Below are 18,865 nucleotides of genomic sequence, written 5' to 3' on the forward strand. Positions count from 1 at the left end.
CAAGCCTTGGGTTGGAAAGGGCAGTAGTTTCTCATCTTGTCACCTTCTTGGTATGCACTGTCTTTCTCCTCCTGCTGAACTGCCGTGCTGAGTTAGCTCTCACGTCATGCAGTCTGCCTTGCCTGTATTGTGCTCGCTTTCTCCACCTTTTATCCCGGTGCGGAAGGGAAAGGGCCGTCAGGTGTGTGCCTGACTTTGTCTGACTCTTGTGTTGGGACCTGTCAGGTAAATGGCACTGTGGTTAGTCAGTTGTCTCTCGTGTTGTGCGGAAGTGTGTGTCGGAAAAGGGGGTATTATATGATATGATATTTTATTTATATCACGCTCGTACACAAGTGTTTCAGAGCATGACTGTGTGGGGGGCGGTTAAGGGGGGTGCGAGTATCCTTCGTGGTAGGATGGGGACATTTTTTATAAGAAGGGAGAATTATATTCCTTGTCCTGGGGGTAGGTAAATTCGGAAAGGCTACGTTTGGTAAAGTTTTTTAAATGAATAGGGGGGACTATGGGAATGGTAGTGTTCAGTCAAAGTGGACTGTGTGTTCGGAAAAGAATAATCAGGGACCTGGGAGTTGTGGTTTCTGGGCGTAACAGGTTTGGGATTCTATGGAATTTGTTGTATCTGGATGAGTTGCTTAATCTGGGCAAGAAAGATTTAATGGGAGGAAGGGAGGTCTTCGGGAACTTGTCCTCCCCTCCATCTTTTCCAGTATAATACCACGTACCACCTGGGGTATTCCCCGGAGCATAACCCCAGGTTCCCCAACCTGGGCTGCAATTAGCTGTTCCTATCAATAGAGGTCGACATTTTGCTCTTAGACATAGCATGGATGCAGAGTCTGCCTACCAGCTTACATTTGCATTATGGACCTTTTCATGAGTCCAGTGCCACTTATATGTAGTTTTTTTTATAGCATATATGTATTTTGGTGTTGTGTGGAGTGCTACAGGTTACCTTCCAACTGCTTCAAAGCCCTTGTTGGCTTTCAGCGAAGCAACATGCCATTAAGGTAAACGACAGTTCAAAACATAGCATGATTTAACATCATAATAAGCCTGTATATCAAAGTGGGAGTGGAAAAATAAAACCGAAAATGAGTACAACTCCCTTAAACCAAAAAAGGCCGTTCCGTAACAAAATTGAAATGACAAGGGGAGAATTTAGAAGAAAAAAACACAAGTATGTGGCATGGTGCACATGTGGTATTGGAAGAAGTGGAATTCCTAATAGAGGTAGCGGGTGCGTAGAGGGAGGGGACGGGAGGAATCTTCATGAAAGCAATAGGAAGGTGTATATTAGAAGAACAATTTCATGCTTACATTTCTGGCAGAGATGCATTTGGGAAGAAAAGACATAAAAGTTAACAGACCAAAACACAAAGGATGGGTGAGAAGCGTTGAGGTTCACATGCCGCCTTCATCAACGCTGCAGCATCAGTTTGCAGAGAAATCCAGACTGTCAGGGAGACTTGCCAGTAATCGCCTTTATAGAAGGATATCTGATGTCAAAGGTAGACTGAAATACACTGCACCGTCTGGAAAATGAGGTCATTGCCAAGAGAAAAGCAGATGGTGCTTGGGAGCCACTTGCTGAGAGATTACTCTGTGGCTACCCTTTGATAAAGTGTGTGTAATCATGGGCCCAATCAAGGCTCGACAGCTAATGAAATCGATAACGGAGCTGCAGGGCAACTAACTTAATGAAGGCAGCAGACACGCAAGACCTCCATTCTTTGTAAAAGTAGGAACCATTTCTAGGTTTAGGCAACTCAAGCGTATTTCTCTTTCACAAAAGGTGTAGTTTTGTCATAATGATTGCATACTTAATTTTCAGCATGTATTGCAGCAGGGCTAAGAAAGAAGCAGACACACTTTGGTCAGCTTGAGTCTGCCCTAACCATGCTGTCAGAGGTGAGGCCAGACACCAGACTGGCAGTGCCCCATCCTTGCTAGCTTTTTGGTAACCATCCTACTATCTAACAAACCCATTTTTCAGAATCACTGGCCTCACTCACAACCGACCAGACCAGCCTTTCATATCACACTTGAAAACGTTAACACATCTTCCCAGCCCTGCCAACCTTTTGCAGATGATCCGGACCAATGTGCTTGCATGCAGTCTGAACCAGTCTGTGTAATTGTACCCATTTGACTCATATGTCGTCTGATGCAGCCCCCCTAACATGAGGTGAGGCTTTAGCAGTCTGTGTAAGTGTACCCATTTAACTCATAAGCTGCCTGATGTAGCCCCCTGTAACATGAGGCGAGGCTTTGCCAGTCTGTGTAATCGTACCCATTTGACTCATGCTGCCTGATGTAGCCACCTGTAACATAAGGTGAGGCTTTGCCAGTCTGTGTAATCGTACCCATTTGACTCACGCTGCCTGGTGTAGCCCCCTGTAAAACGAGGTGAGGCTTTAGCAGTCTGTGTAATTGCACCCATCGGTCTCATATGCTGCCTGATGTAGCCCCTTGTAACATGAGGCGAGGCTTTGCCAGTCTGTCTACACACACCAGTTTATGTCTGTAACCATGTGTTTATTCTCGCACTTCACCAATGTACCATGCACTTTCTGTAACTAGTGCCTAGATGCCCCAGGGCTTTGTGCGCTGAAATAAATACATAAATAAAATGTCTGATAGGCAGCCAACCCACTACAGCCGTTTACCCAGATTATTTGCTGCATTTTTAAAGGGTGGTTTGCGGACTGGGGGGTACGCATATCTTTCTCTGCAGCCCGACCAGTTCATTTTAAGTGTTGCCTACTACTGATACAGGTGCAATGAAGGCGTCTACTCACGGTTTTCTCGAGCCTTGTTGGCAATGCACTCCTTAATGGACTCCGTGATGCCCAGGCTGGCAGCAGTAGGGAGCGGTCCAAGCAGAGACTCCAGGGCAGGGGGTTTTACAGGCGATTGCCTATCAAAATTGTGTTTAGACTGTTCGTGGTCACTTATTTGCCTTTGCAGGAGAACGTCAAAGATGTCCCTGTTGAGATGATTGGCCGCTGCTTCCAGCTCTTCATCTGCCTCCTCTTCCCCACAGATGCTGGAGCTGCTTTCATCTGCGTCATCTACAGAAAAGGGAAGCAGCAGCTTCAGTTTCTTTGCCAGGGCATCACATAATTCCCTAGAAATAGTCAGGGCTCCAACATGACCATATGCGGCAAAACACACACCACCACCCCCCTCTGGCAAAACAACACACAACACCACCCTTGAGTTTGCACAGAAATAATGAACACAGTTCTGACACAGAGTACTTTCTTTTCAGGAGCTACTGTAGCGCAGGACTGATTCTCAGTAGCTGCCTGCATGAAGGAACCAGGCATGCATAATGATGTCCAGCTCTGGCCCTCTCGGTGACATGTTGCTTTCTCAGGACTTCACAGGCAACCCTTGGTGCTCTGCATGGTGCAGGGACAGCCATCTCTCTCTGAGACAGACAGACAGACAGACACACACACACACACACACACACACACACACACACTTAGACACCCAGAGCGTCATAGGGGCTCATGCCGAAAGACGGGGTGGGCAGCAGTGCATTAATGCACCTTGATAAGAGCACACACTAGCTATGCACATCACCCCGCCCCTGCACACTGCTGGGACCCATGTCTGAAGGAACCCCATCCTCCCTAGGGTCTGGGCAAGTAGGACCTCACTGGGAGGGACTCCCCATTCCTATAAGCAACTCCCTATGCAAGCAACACCATCTGCCTATATGGGATTGCCCCCAATCACAATGCACCTTTCTTTTGTTTGGCTTCAGGTTGTGCTGGAACAATTATGACTCATGGAGGAAAAGGGTACACCCCTTTCAACGTGAACAGAGAGAAAGAGGAGCGAGAGGGGGGCAGAGCGAGAGGGGGGGCAGAGAGAAACATGGTGATGTCTTGGAAGGGCGGGAGCAGTATGGAACCATGGAGCCTGCGGCGGGCCGCAAAACAGTGAATGCCAGAGGAAGATGCCAGACACCCGATGTAGAGGAGGTCCCAAATATGGCCTCCACTCCAGCAACCCATGTCGAGATGTCAGAAGCATACTCGCCAAGATATGTGACGTATAAGGAGCAAATGAACCAACAGAGAGCCACGGTGGGGCTCTGTCCAATACCCATCAGAAGGACATGCATACCCATTGAAGCACTTATCACCAGACAACCGTGGGCTGCAAGATACCCATTGAAACAGCCAGACCAGCAGCTGATACGAAACAAAGATTAATTACAAACGGTCCCCGAAGAGGCACATAGAGCCTTAATGGAAGGCAAATGGTGACAACATGAAAGCCCAAACGGACGTGACGTATATAAACCGAGCAAAAGATGATACACAAGGACGAAAATGTAAAGAATAATGATGTGATAGATGTATAAGAAGATACAACGTTGCAGAACAAAGAACGTAACCAGGATCGAAGTGTGCAACTGACTGAATGCATGAAAATAGGCTCGGAACGCAAGAAGCTAAGTAACCGGTACTGCTTGCAATGCTTAGTAGAAGAATAGAGCGCCATGCGCCAAGTAAATATCTACCTCAATGAAGCACGCTTTACAAGTGCGACTCCTTTTTGTGAAGCAGAATTAAGCCCATATTGCAAAGGACTAACAAGGGTAAAATTCATATTCCAGCCAAAGCAAAGCGCGGATTCGAAACTCAGTAAGAAGTAGCTCATGCCTGGGAATTCAAGGTCCACCTAAGAAAGGGAGGAGAGCAGCAACCTCGGAGAATCGAAGCTTCAGAGCATACAAGCCAGCCAGTGAAGGTCGAGATAAGGAGGCCCCAGGCAGGTGGCGAGGCTATGGAAGAATTAAATACACAAAATGAGGGAAAATGAAGCAGATTCACAGTGAACAGACACATGACCAGCCAAGGGCAAAGAGGTACCAACGTCTGATGTCACCCAAAACCCGAGGATCCCATAACTTTTCCTGATAAGAACTACAGTTTCGAGGCCTTCCTCAGCCAACTAATTGACACATAGCCCGAGAGGTACTGATTGATGGAAGGGAGGCAGGGTGAATCTTAGGGCACTCCGCATCTGGGTGTCCATTCTGCATGCTGCTAATTAAAGTGGAGATTTATGCCTAGGGGTGTAACCCACCCAATCCCAATGGACCAAATAATCTAGGGTCCTATAGCTTGTCGAACCAATAAGACGTTGTAGTTGTGACTTCTATCACGAGTGATGTAGTGTGATGGGCGTAGACACCCACCCGATAAGAGTTATCCAATACGCATGCTCTCTTACCATATACAGATATAGCACCTATACACAAGTTACCTTTCCGACCAATAGAAATGCATGACAAACATGAGTTCTGCACGTCAAATGATGACGAGATTTACCCATAAAGGTTGCTGTCTGATTGAAGAAAGTGCAAGTGGAAGCGAGACTGGCGATCACGACTGTTGATTACCATTTGTTTCCCCGTTTTTTGTACTGGTTATTGAACAGAATTCCCTTTGCCAAACTATTGAGTTGTCCTTATTGAAGTGTGTCGGAGTAAGTGAATCCTGCACCCTAACCTCCTCAAAGTGCAGCTATCTGGTCTTAAAGGTACTAGAGGGTGAGCTCTGACCTATGGGCCCGTCAGAGGATGCTTTGCCCTCCTGTACACCTGGTAGCAGAGGATGGTTCGACCATCAACTATTGATTAATTAATACTAAGACACCCGTAGACCGACAGCACGAAGTAACTCTAGGCCTTCGGCAATATCACAAGTCCTTCGCCATTCGGTTGAGTAGACTGAGAAACTTCCCGTGGAGAATGACAGAAGTAAGTCCATCAAATCTGCAGTAGGTCTGAAGGAACCTGCCTTTCCGAGCATAACCCTTCTCATTCCCACGGGCAGCGGATCAGACGAAAAGACTGCAAGAGGCGGGAAAAAGGAGGGGGGGTGATCCCGAAGTTCCATAGAGGAAAAGAAGTGAGCAGTGAGTGAAACAAACTCATTACTTTGGCAAATGTCTTATAGGCATTAGAACAAGTAAGGGAAAGGCAACTGAGGGTGGTGGAGAAAAATAAAAATAGTCAGAAGTAGATATATAGATATATATATGGGGTTAGTGACTCGAGTATAAATTGATAAAAAGTAGAGGTTACCGGGAGGACACCCGAGAGGAAAAAGTGGAGGTTACCAGGAGGACACTCGAGAAAAAAAGCAGCGAATACCGGGAAGACACCCTAGAGGAAAAAGTAGAGGATACCGGGGGGGCACTTGAAAGAAAAAAGTAAAAAGGATTTGCCTTGTTCCTGCACTTTAATACAGCGGTCAGAAGAAACGTGAACTCACATAATGGGGGACGATTAGACTACGGTGACGATTAAAGACGGCACTAAAGGGGTTTGTTTAAACCCCATGTCGGGGTATTGATTAGAAGGCAGGTATATGTGTGTCCAGCTGGTGTCCGTCTAGTCTGTCAAATGTCTGTCATGCGTGTCCTGTTATATGTCAATGTGAAGAACTGCATCATTGATTGTTTGAAATAAAGTTTGGGCTTTACGCGATTTCCGTATCTAAGAGGGAATCGCCAATGAAGTGATGTTCTTGAGTAAATTGATTATATAGAATTTTGGCGAGAAAGTGGATTGGAGCTTGCGTATTTGGTGCTCGCTCATACTGCTGGACTTGTGAAAAAAGAAAAAAAAAGGCATAAAATATTGTTGGTAACGAAAGTTGAGAATGGAGGAGGTTACCCCACTTGCCCATTTGTGCAAGCAATTGCCCAAACACGCACCCAAGCTTAAGAAGTATTTAGCGGAGTGGGTTAAGGGTACCGCCCACAAAATGTTTATGCTGTGGCCACAGAACGGGTCTTTATCTAAAGCCGTCTTACAACATATGACGACTTATCTACATGCCACATACACAGGCAAGAAACTAGAGAAACGTCTTGCTGTTCTAGAACTGTGGAAAATGTTCGAACAGCCAAAGGAGGAAGAGCCTCCTGCAGACTGGATATTAAATGTATGCACGGAGGGGGGTGAGACGCCTACCGCGCGACCAGCCCTGCCAGAGATTTAGGGGGGACTCTACCCGTTAAGAGAGCTTAAGGCAGCTACGGGGTACAGTAACCCCATGTATGAGTCACCTATGTACAGTAGTGACGAAATAAAGGAGAAGGAGCAGAAAATTAATTTTACCTCCGCAGTCCCGAGGGACCAGGAGAGACGCAATGATGAAAAGAGGGATCAGGCACAGACAAGTGCACCCCTTAATAAAGAGAGAGAGGGAACGGGATGGAAAGGAAATCAAGATAAAGCGGATGAGATAGCATTTGAAAAAGACAAATGGATGGGAGGACAAATATTGTTGAAACTTGATGGTAAAGGAAGTGATGATATCAGGCCGAGAGAGAAGTCTGATGAGGCACAGAGAAGGGAAAAAGAGAAGGAAAAGGAAGTAAGGGACGAGGGAATAAGAAAGAGATAGGCTGGGGCGAGAACAGCTTTATCGCGAGAAGCAAGAAAAACAGCTCGATCGCAAACAGAAGGCAGCCTATGACCAGTACAGACAGAATCAGCAAAGGTTGGAAGAAGAGTAAAGAGTACGTGAAAATAGATGAAAAAGTGACGGGAAGATGAGGAAGTTAGAAGGGCAAAGGAGTGGAGAAATGAAAGAAGAAGGGAAGAAGATAAGACTGGAGAAGAAGCGAGGGGGCTCAAGGAAGTCGATGATATAGAACGCAAACGTAGACAGAGAGCACGTGATCTCGAATATCTGGAGCGGGAAGTTAAGAAACCCAGTCCTGTTGTAGAATGGGAAGATATTGAAGAATTCTTCCCTGCCAACGAGTCAGTGTCAGGCACGGATGGGGTTAATATCGAAGATGACTTCGACACCAGAAGCATCGGAGAAACGATCGATAAGATATATGATGAGATGGGGTTAGAAGAAATATCTCAAGGGGGAAGGGAAGACGAGCGCTTGGAAAGCACTCAACTATATGACACCAAGGATGTCACTCGAAGTAGTGGGAGCAGGGGACTGTCCTTGGACAGACTAGAAATTAGTAAGAATGAAGAAGATGCAAGGAGTTGTTTGAACTCGGAACAATCAGCGTCCGACTCCGGTTAGGAGATGGAGGACGAGACACACGAAGAAGGGAGACGACGCGAGAAGCGGCTCGCAAGGGACCAAGGGGTACGGTGGTCAGACGCCAGCGAATCCGCACCAAGGGCATCGGAGTCCGCCGCGCAGCCTGGTCGACGTGAGGGAACACCCCGCGGTCAGAGGGGGGTGCCAACACCTGCCTATGTAGACAGATTGAGGACATTGCCAAGTAGACAGCAATGCGAGAGTGCTACCCCAGCGATAGACAGGAGAGCTATGGGGAAAGAGAAGGAAGACTGCGCATTTCAATTCCCGCTGCTAGAAAAAGGGGACGCAAGACCACAATATATTCCATGGCCACACATGGATCGAGAGAACCTGAAAAACAAGCTTCCAATGCGGACAACGGGAGTCAGGAAGTGGTTACACGAATTAGAAAAAATGACAGGGGGTGTCAAGTTAGCTATAGGGGACATTAAGGGTCTCCAGATCACCATACTAGATCCATAGAGCAGACGATGTGTGGAAGCGGGCTGGGTACCCTGGAATAACCATAATTAACACTACCCATGACGGAGCACCATTCAATAATTGTAGAGCAGCAGTGTGGAAAGCGCTACAAGTGCTGAACCCAGACACTTCCGATATGGGAGCTATAATGACTTGAAAAATGAAAGTCAGAGGATCCGTTGATTTATATCCAACATTTTCAAGACACGTGGGTGCTCGAAACGCACGAATCTTGGTTGAAATCTATCCCTGTATTCTACCATATATTGTGCCAAAGGTTGCCTGAACCAGTGCAGAAACAGATCAAGAAATTGGTAGGAGTAGAAGCTAGACCATGGGCTGAAATACAGTTGACAATTGCACATTACTGTAGATTGTTGCAAGAAAGGAATCGAAAAAAAGAGGCAACTCTTAAGGGTGAGGAAGCGAAGCTGGTGCAAAATAAGTTATCAAAGTATGCTCTCGAAGGAGCTATGCTGACCAGCCCAGCTGAATCAAGCGTACAACAGGCGGCTAACCTGCCGCAGAACAACCAGGGTAACGCAGGATTTTACCCAAGGGGAAGGGGATTCAGAGGAAGAGGATGGCAGAATAATCAGAGAGGGTTTCAAGGTAATCCGGGAGGTTTCCAGAATAATCAAGGGGGGCTTCAAAACATACAGATGGGCAGTCCAGATATGCCAAATGGACAGATGGCCCGACCACCGCCAGTGTTGTGTAGGCTGTGTGGAATAACAGGACATGTGGCACGCGCATGCAGAAGCCAAGGCGCGTGGCAAAATGGACAAGGAATGGGAACAGGTATGGTGAACCAGCCTGCCTTCCCGCAACAGGGCAGTGCACAGAATCACACAGTGCAGCAGCAAGCACCGGGCGTGCAGCAAGGTGCGTAGCAAGGGGTTCAACCCTCGAACATGGGGAACTTTCCACAGGGGCAATCCCAACAGGCACCGCCGCAATTATCACAGGGAACAAACTCCGGAGGGGGAATCAACCCTGGAAATTGAGGAAATCCACAGGTATACAGTGGACCGGACTTATACATGAAATAGGAAAGCTTGCTGGGAACCCTGATGTGTTCTATCCTATCAGTGACACCCGACCCTAACAGGGAACCTAGGGTAAATGTTGTCATGGGGGGAAGAATATTCCTTCTTAGTTGACATGGGTGCTACATGCTCGTGCGTACAAGAAGGCAAGTCTTCCTTGTCCGGCCAGGTCATAGATACTCAGTTTCACAGGAGCTCACAGCAGAGTTGCCTTTATGGACAATCTCCTAGTCTCTGTGGGGGATTGTGAAATGAATGTACCCTTGTTATATTCATGCCAGACCCCAGTAAACATTTTGGGTCGAGATTTAATGACAAAGTTGAATATGACTATATCATTCACAGAGAAGGGCATAGTATGCTCCACTCCAGGAATGCATTATTCTAACATGTGCGACATGATCAGAGCATACTCAGGACGCATAGCTATGAGAGCTATACCATTAGAACCGGAAGTCTTCACATATGGCGTGCATGTGCTTATGGCAGGATTGCCTGGCCTCGCAGATAGAACTATGAGAACCCCTGATGAGTTTCTATTCAGACCAAGAATACCTATGCATGAAGAAGAGGGACAAGTATTTCCCTTATCGATACATATTGCAGCAGTACGAGGGAAGGTAGTAATGGTCGAAGGGTTCGACGACGAAGGCAGACAATGATGTGCAATTATCGCCATTGAAGAAGGGTACTGAGTGACTGACGTCACTGATGATCTGTTCGAAGAACACCCTGACTTAGAAGAGACCAGGGTGGAAGTAAGTCTCATATTCTGGGTCAAAAGGATCAAACGAGAAGTGCCTCAGAGAATGATGTTGGCACTGACCCGCCCCGCATACTTTGACGATATGGCCCAGGTGCCTGTTTCAGTATGGACTACAGGACCCTATGACGAAGGCCTCCTGAAAGGGGCAGGAGAAGTGAAAATTAAACTGAAACCAGGAGTAATTTTACCAAGAGTGCGAAAATATCCCATGTCCAGAGAAGCGGATGAAGGGATCGCAAAGACAATTTCCGCTATGATGGAACAGGGCATCCTAGTGACATAAGAATCACCCTGTAATACGGTGATTTATCCCGTCAAGAAATCAAAGGGAGGGTCTTGGCGTTTAATCCAAGATTTAAGAGCATTAAACAATATTGTTGAAGCCGAGTTCCCTCTAGTCCCTAATCCATCTACAATCCTATGCAACATACCCACTGAGGCAAAATATTTCACTGTGATTGATTTGAAAAATGCTTTTTTCTCAATCCCACTGCACCGTGACTCACAAGATCTGACGTCCTTCACGTTCAGACAAATGCGCCTAAAATGTATGAGGTTGCCGCAGGGGTAATGTGAGTCCCCATCATTTTCAACAGAGTCTTGCAAAAGGACCTAGGCAATATTACAGTAGACAGTGTTGTTTTGCAGTACGTGGATGACATTCTGATCTGCAGCACCACTGAAGAACAATGCAGATGAGATTCGATCAAGCTACTGACTATATTGGCTGAGAAAGGGTATAAGGTTGACAAAGAAAAGTTACAATATTGTCAACAAGAGATGCTGTACATAGGCCAGTTAATCTTGCATGAAGGAAAAAAGGTCACCCCAGAAAGGGCTGAAGCTATCATGAACACGGCTAAGCCGCTCACGATAAAACAAATGCAGAGCTTCCTAGGATTGTGCAATTATGTTAGAGCATGGGTCGTCGATTATAGCTCCTATACCAAGCCCGTGCTCCAGGCCCTGAAGAAGGCCCGAGCGACAAAAGAAAAAATTGAATGGACTGAAGTGATGGAAGAAGGGTTCACAGAACTCAAGAGAGCAATTTGTGCGGCTCCAGTTCTTGGAATTCCCAATTATGCAGAGAAATTCTACCTGTTCTCGCACACGAATGGCAGTGTTATGACGGCAGTGCTCGCTCAAAAAACCTTGGACCCAGTAATGAGAGGCCAGTTCCCATGTGAACAAAGCTTATCTGCCGCGGCGTTCACCACAGAGAAGGCAACAACCATTGTAATGGGATGCTCCATGACATACGTCGAGCAGTCATTTTTTGCCATATTAGAAAAACCAAAAGGCACATTGACATCTCAAAGGGCTTCTGCCTATGAAGTGATTATATCTAATCCATCGATCAAAATAGTTCGATGTAAAACAGTAAACCCAGCTAAGTTCATAGGTGAGCCAGTTACTGAAGGAGAGCCGATACATGACTGTGCAAACTATGAAGAATTCCATGATAAAATCCCCAGGGTAAAAGAAAATGCCCTAGCAGTAGGGGAGGTCGTTTTCATTGACTGCTCTTCAAGAATCGACCAAGAAGATGCACAAAGATATACGGGCGTTGCCGTAATAAAACACATAGCAAATGGAGAATTTCAAGTACTTGTTAGTGCATGAATACCATCTCATTATTCAGCAAAGGCTGCAGAGTTATTGGCGTTGATACTCGCCATTGAGAATCATGCAGACCAGGAAGTTACAGTGTACAGTGACTCCGCCTATGTGACGTCCACAGTGCACGCTGGACTGGCGCGCTAGAAGGAGGGGCTACCTCCAAGCAGACGGCACGCCAGTGCAGCACGTAGTCTTATTGGACAGACTGATCAAGGCACTACAGCTCCCAGTGGGCATAGCAGTCGTGAAATGCGCCGCCCATACCCACGGGACAGATTTCGTGTTACGTGGAAATCACGCAGCAGACACAGAAGCCAAGCGTACGGCATCCAAAAATGAGACAATCATGGAAGTAGAAGTGGCACGCACCCATGAACGTATGAGGATAGCTCGGGCCACACCAGAGGCCTATAGTAATATGGGGCAAACCCAATTGATGGAGCTACAAGGGGAGGCACCACAGGACGAAAAGAACCTGTGGAAGCGTAGATGCTGTTCTTTAAACCCCTCAGATGGATTGTGGAGGCAAGACAGCACTGGTAAACCAGTAATGCCTGTAGCCCTACTAAAGATAGCATTGGAGCAATTACATTACCCCTTCCATATGACAAAAGAAAATCTAGCTGCAATGCTCTCAGAAGACTGGTTCATACCGAATTTAGCAGAGAAAGTTGCATTCTTTATAATGAACTGCATAATCTGCCAGCAGTTCACAGCTGGGCACACATTAAAACTAGTGAGAGGAGTCATCCCCCGGCCAAATGGGCCATTTCAGCACTTGCACGTCGATTATGTCGACATGATTCAAGTATTGTAGTGGTGTGTCCATTCTCTAGATGGGATACACACCCAGACTCAACCTGTGCTGCCAAATTCCTGGTGAGGGAAGTGTTCCCTAGATGGGGGGGGGGGGGGTGTGTGAGGTGATGGGGTCAGATAATGGGGCTCATTTTGTAAATGCAATTTTTGAACAGATTAGCTTGTTGCTTGGTATAAAGCACAAGTTCTCGTCGGTGTATCATCCACAGGGAAATGGTCTATGCGAGAGGCTCAACGGCTTGTTAAAGGAAAGGATAGCCAAGTTGAAGCTTACTCTGAAGAAGGGATGACTGCACTGTCTACCACTGGCACTGTATGCTCTTCGGAACCAACCAGGCTCCGACCATCCTATGCCGCACAAGATAGTCACGGGAAGGAGAATGAGGGACCCCTCGAGATAGAGCTAGATGTGATGCCCAGTCCACCCGAGAGGTCCTGGGAACCGAGTTGTCGGAATATCTGAACTACATGACATCAACCCTTGTTGTGATTTCAGACCAACTACAGCGACGACGGAAAGGGTGCAGCACAACACCAGACCCAGAGGACGGTGCTGAAACAGACCCAGCTCAAGGTCTACGTGCGCCACTCATCTTCTCTGGTGACACAGTTCTGGTGAGAAATCACACAAAGAAAAGGTGGGACAAGCCAAGATTCAACGGCCCATTCATCGTAGAGGACTGCACTCCCTCAGCCATGAAACTGCAAGGTAGGAGAGCTTGGATCTTCCTAAATTACATTAAACCGTACATCAGCGAGATCCCCTTAGCTGCACCCCACCGCGAAGAATCTACAGACAACGGGGAAGAACCTCAGCACGTGCAGGCGAGAGCTATGACGAGGAAGGAGGACGCATGAAAAGGAGAACCAAGACAAAGAACCCAGATGCACGTTGTGGCTTAAAACTGGACAGTTCCTCCAAGCAAAGGGGGATAAAGGACATAACGAACACTCTGTGCACTCTAGTTGCAGGGTGAAGAAGAGAATCGCGCATCTAAGCCACAACACACTGATAATACAAACGTTTGAATCAGGCCATATCCAAGCATTATAGGTAATCAAGACTTTGGCTGACTAAAAGCAAAAGTTAAGAACATCACAGAGTCACCTGAATCAACCAACACCCAGACTTTGTTTTGCAGAACCTCTGACATCCCCCAACAGGAATATTACATGAGATGTGCTGTCCTGTTTTCAGTTAGTACTAGAGACATATCCATCGCTTGTAAGGAGAGTTACCCGTATCACAGACTTTGTCCAAAATCCTTCCAACAAGAAAATAATCTGGCAACTATTGACTGTCATCGCGGAAGCCTTCATTGTACTGCCCGAGTACAGTGATAAGGACACAGATACTGCCACCACAAGTGATCATTGATGAGTTGACATGAACGCTTTTTCTTTTGCATCATAGAGGAGTGCCCAGGACTCATCTGGAGAACCACAGATACACTGACGTACATCAGAGATCCAAGAAACAATGAATATCTGAACCAACTGTGGATCAAGCTAAACTACGTGGTCGCAATCCACGCAGCAGGAAAGTGTAAAGACTGTTCACGTCAAAAGAAAGGCCTATGATCTAGAAACCAGAAAGACAGGACGAATGTCGTCACCAGAAGACAGCAGATATGCATACCATGTGTTCTTTCACCTCATTGAGAATTTTCCAGAACTAGTGGGTAGACCAACCAATGTTGACGTACTCACATTTCTCGGAGATCCAGTGAAGAGTAGTCAGCTAAACATGCTCTTGCATGCCATTATAGCTCAGATCAAAAACACTAATGTCCATCGGCTTCTTGGCAGATTCCGGTGAAACCTTCCGCCGAGGGACAGATCCAGCAGACAAAGACAGTTCTTCATCTTTCCGCCGTGGGACAGATCGAGAAAAGCAGAGAAGAGAACTTCACTGTTTTGTTTTATTTTTCATTTTTATGGTTATTTTTATTCTTATTTTTCAATTTTTTTCCACATTCAAACAGGTTCAAGCATGTCCTTAAGACTGAAGCAAGATTCGGGGAATGCATGGAGAATTGACACATTTTGAATATGCTCAATGAATGTGACTCACCAAAGAGGCTAGTCTAACCTTTTTCCATAGTCTCGCAAGGGAACTGTATCTTGCAACCAGAGACAATCATCGCCCACAAGAGGGGGGACACTTACGAAGCACAAGACACTATGTTACAAACTTTCTGAGAAATAATAACGGAGGAAGCGAAAATAATTAAAGATCGAAATGGGGGCCCAAAATAGTAGCTTGGTCCTCCCGCAATCAGAGGGGTGCCCCCACTGTCCTGGAAGAAAATGCTGCAAATTGTCCTACCGAACAATAATGTGCATGTGTATAATGATTATTATTGTTTTTCTGTCACTAACAATCAGAACTGCCTTTTTCATTGGTGCGCGAAACGTTCCGATTCCAGTGCACCCACCGGATAATGTACGTACGAATCCCACGAAAGTACCCAGACCCTATATAGTCTTCCGGTTCCAAGAAAACCTGATGGTAAAGTAAACTAACTAAAATTGAATGCAATTAGCAGTAATTCATACACATTTGAGGTAACAAATTAATAGAAAAGCTGGAAACAGGGTCAGCGCAGAATGAATGAAAATGTAGCACTGACCACTACACGCGCACACACACACGCATTGCATGCACACAAACAAGGGCAAGTGTCAATGGCTACAGAACCTCGAACTATGGCAACAGAAAGTAACACTTCCTACCGAACAACCAGTTCCAGAAAATAGTGGAAGTAACCAAGAGGAAGCAAGCAAAAGACCAACTAATGAATATGTAACCAAAGCACTCAAGAAGACAGACAGCTGCACAAGAATTCACTGCAAAGACACAAATGCTGATTGACCATTTGTTCCCATTTATAGCTAGAGCGAATAAACTGCATGAGGAACTGAAAAATAGAACCACAGTGACTATCGCATCAAGCACATCAGTTCCTACGAGCACCAGGCCCACGATGAGGCCACACGTTGGACAGACGATACACAGATGGTGGTTAAAGGAGCCCTACGAGAGAATGCAAGAGGACAAGAGGAGACAGACAAAACCTTCTCCTGCCACAGCGATACAGGTAATGAAGCCTGCTCCCCCAACAAGCATGCCTGAGAATCCTCCAGCAAGAAAAAATCACACAGACGCATTTAGAGACGTAGCTATAGCTAGCTACAAAAAGATATTAAGAATCAAGAGGAACCCACATGAAGACAACAATGAACTGAACGATTACCTGGACAGCACAGCACATCTATGAAATAACATTTGGTACCAACACATGAAAGAGGTCGGAAGAAGAAAGCTGAAGGACAATGCTACGTCTGTGCACTACTACCATACAGCATGGGAAAATCCAAGATCTTCGTGGCTGTAGAAATTGATGTCCCGACAGCACACTGCCTGTCACACGTAGCAATGTGCAACACCAGAGGACGATGCCTCACTGATACGGGCAACAGAAACAGCATACCCTGATGAAGATGACTATATCCAAGACATCAACATAAGAAACAGAGCTCACACCAGGAATCACATGATTAGGTATTCAAAGACAGAAGCACCAGGAGCAGGTACAAGGTGGGAGATAAACCCGAGGCTGAACGTCCAAGGAAAAACTCCAGAAGAAGCCCAAAATTGGAAGAATAGAGGCCAGATGCAGATTTGGGGAAGAGTGCTTTCTCCAAACAGATGGGAAGAAGGAGTTGTAATCTGCCGAGCATGGATGGTCCTTGGAGCCTGCAAGGAAGCAATAGAGAACTCTCAGAGATTATGCAAACCCCTATGGCCGAAGTTGGTAAAGCTGCTGACATGATCTAAGACAGAGGAGGACTCTTGCAGATAGTACCGCTGGAAAGCCCGAAACTGTGCTTCAGAAACAATGGCACAAGGAAGATGGGAGAGAATCAAAACTGCGGACGAATCTTTGAAGCTCCGGGAATGACGCAAGGGACTGCAGTAATCATGGACCATTACTGGGCGTGTGGATCCAAGGCATATATAAGACTACCGAAAAATTGGGGAGGCATATGCACACTAGTGAACGTCCACGTTCCTGCACTAGTGATCCCAAAAATAACCCGAGTATTGACAATTTACCGAAAGCAGATGCTCATCTAAGGAAGAGGAGATCTGTGTAATTGGTATCCCGGATGCAGAGAGAAAATTACTTTTTTGCCAAATCAGAAGCAGCATTCTATGCAATACCATATGAACACAGGCTGTTTAGCCTCACCTCCTCAGTATTCACAACACTACTCTTGCCCCACATCCACGTTGGAGTAAATACGAAATGGTTGCAGAGAACCAGATGGGAGTTATTGCAGACCATCAAGACCACCATAAAAGGATTCAACGCAATCAAAGAAGAATTAAGAGCAATCCGATTGATGACCCTCCAGAACAGATATGTACTCGACATGATCACTGCGATGGATGGAGGTGTTTGCACGAAAATCGGAGAATCATGTTGCATGTTTATACCTTCACATGATGAAGAAAATGGAACCTTAACAGAAGCCATAAGTATGCCGACAAACCTGCAGAATTAGATGGTCAATGAAACTGATGAAGTTTATGGTAACAGCTGGTTCGGAACACTGTTTTTATGGGTCCCACAATGGATGGCAGACATATTTAAAATTCTGGGAGCCCTGCTAGTGATGATACTATAGGATTTTGTGTTATCAAGATACAATGCCAGAAAACTGCGAAGAAAGCCATTGGGATGAAAATTATGGTTGATGTCGAACCAGGATGGAAATCCAGAGACCTAACTGATGAAGAAATAATAAACTTTGTGAAGGCCAGCGAACTTGTGCCAGAAGGAGCAAAGTTTGCATAACCCAGAAAGCGAAGAAGGTATGAAGGGAAATTGATTTACTGCAGCTCAAATGGGTAATGCCAGCTAATGACCTGGAACAAAGATGAACACGTAAAAACAACAGGAAGTCTGAAAGGAGTGATAAAAATATGGACTCCAAAGATGCACACGTTCACACCATCATGTACAAACCCAGAAGACGAAGAATTGGATATAGAAGCACCAAGCAAGAATAACCTAAAGGAAGAAGAAAAGGTGGTCGATAAACCGACTAGAGGGGGGGATGTAGAGGAGGTCCCAAATATGGCCTGCACTCCAGCCACCCATGTCGAGATGCCAGAAGCACACTCACCAAGATATGTGACGTATAAGGAGCAAATGAACCAACAGAGAGCCACGGTAGGGCTCTGTCCAATACCCAACAGAAGGACATGCATACCTATTGAAGAACTTATCAACAGACAACCGTGGGCTGCAAGGTACCCATTGAGACAGCCATACCAGCAGCTGATACAAAACGGAGATTACTTACAAACGGTCCCCGAAGAGGCACATACAGCCTTAATGGAAGGCAAACGGGGACGACATAAGAGCCCAAATGGACATGACGTATATAAAACAACGAGCAAAAGATGATACACAAGGACGAAAATGTAAAAAATAATGATGTGATAGACGTATAAGAAGATACAATGTTGCAGCACAAACAACATAACCAGGCTCGAAGTGTGCAACTGACTGAATGCATGTAAATAGGCTTGGAACGCAAGAAGCTAAGTAACCGGTACTGCTTGCAATGATTAGTAGAAGAATAGAGCGGCATGCGCCAAGTATATATCTACCTCAATGAAGCACGCTATACAAGTGCAACTCCATTTTGTGAAGCAGAATTAAGCCCATATTGCAAAGGACTAACAAGGCCAAGATTCATATTCCAGCCAAAGGAAAGTGCAGAATTGAAACTCACTAAGTAGCAGCTCATGCCTGGGAATTCGTGGTCAACCTAAGGAAGGGAGGAGAGCAGCAACCTCGGAGAATCGAAACTTCAGAGCATACCAGCCAGCCAGTGAAGGTCGAGATAAGGAGGCCCCAGGCAGGTGGCGAGGCTATGACAGAATTAAATGCATGAAAAGAGGGAAAATGAAGCAGATTTATGGTGAACAGACACGTGACCAGCCAAAGGGGTACCAA

The 18,865-nt window shown here is 46.1% G+C and overlaps 1 protein-coding gene across 4 annotated transcripts in view; it reads right to left on the reverse strand.

Annotated features, from left to right (window-relative positions):
- The window catches only part of BRF1 (BRF1 general transcription factor IIIB subunit), a 1,105,609-nt gene that overhangs the window by 414,357 nt on the left and 672,387 nt on the right, over positions 1 to 18,865 (reverse strand). For all 4 annotated transcript variants that reach the window (XM_069638202.1, XM_069638201.1, XM_069638205.1 and 1 more), the window contains one exon: positions 2,802 to 3,074. In XM_069638202.1, the coding sequence (XP_069494303.1) occupies positions 2,802 to 3,074 (273 nt within the window). The remainder of the gene's footprint in view (positions 1 to 2,801; positions 3,075 to 18,865) is intronic.

The sequence above is a fragment of the Ambystoma mexicanum genome, chromosome 14 (genome assembly GCF_040938575.1).
Source record: "Ambystoma mexicanum isolate Mex_15411 chromosome 14, UKY_AmexF1_1, whole genome shotgun sequence".
NCBI lineage: Eukaryota > Metazoa > Chordata > Amphibia > Caudata > Ambystomatidae > Ambystoma > Ambystoma mexicanum.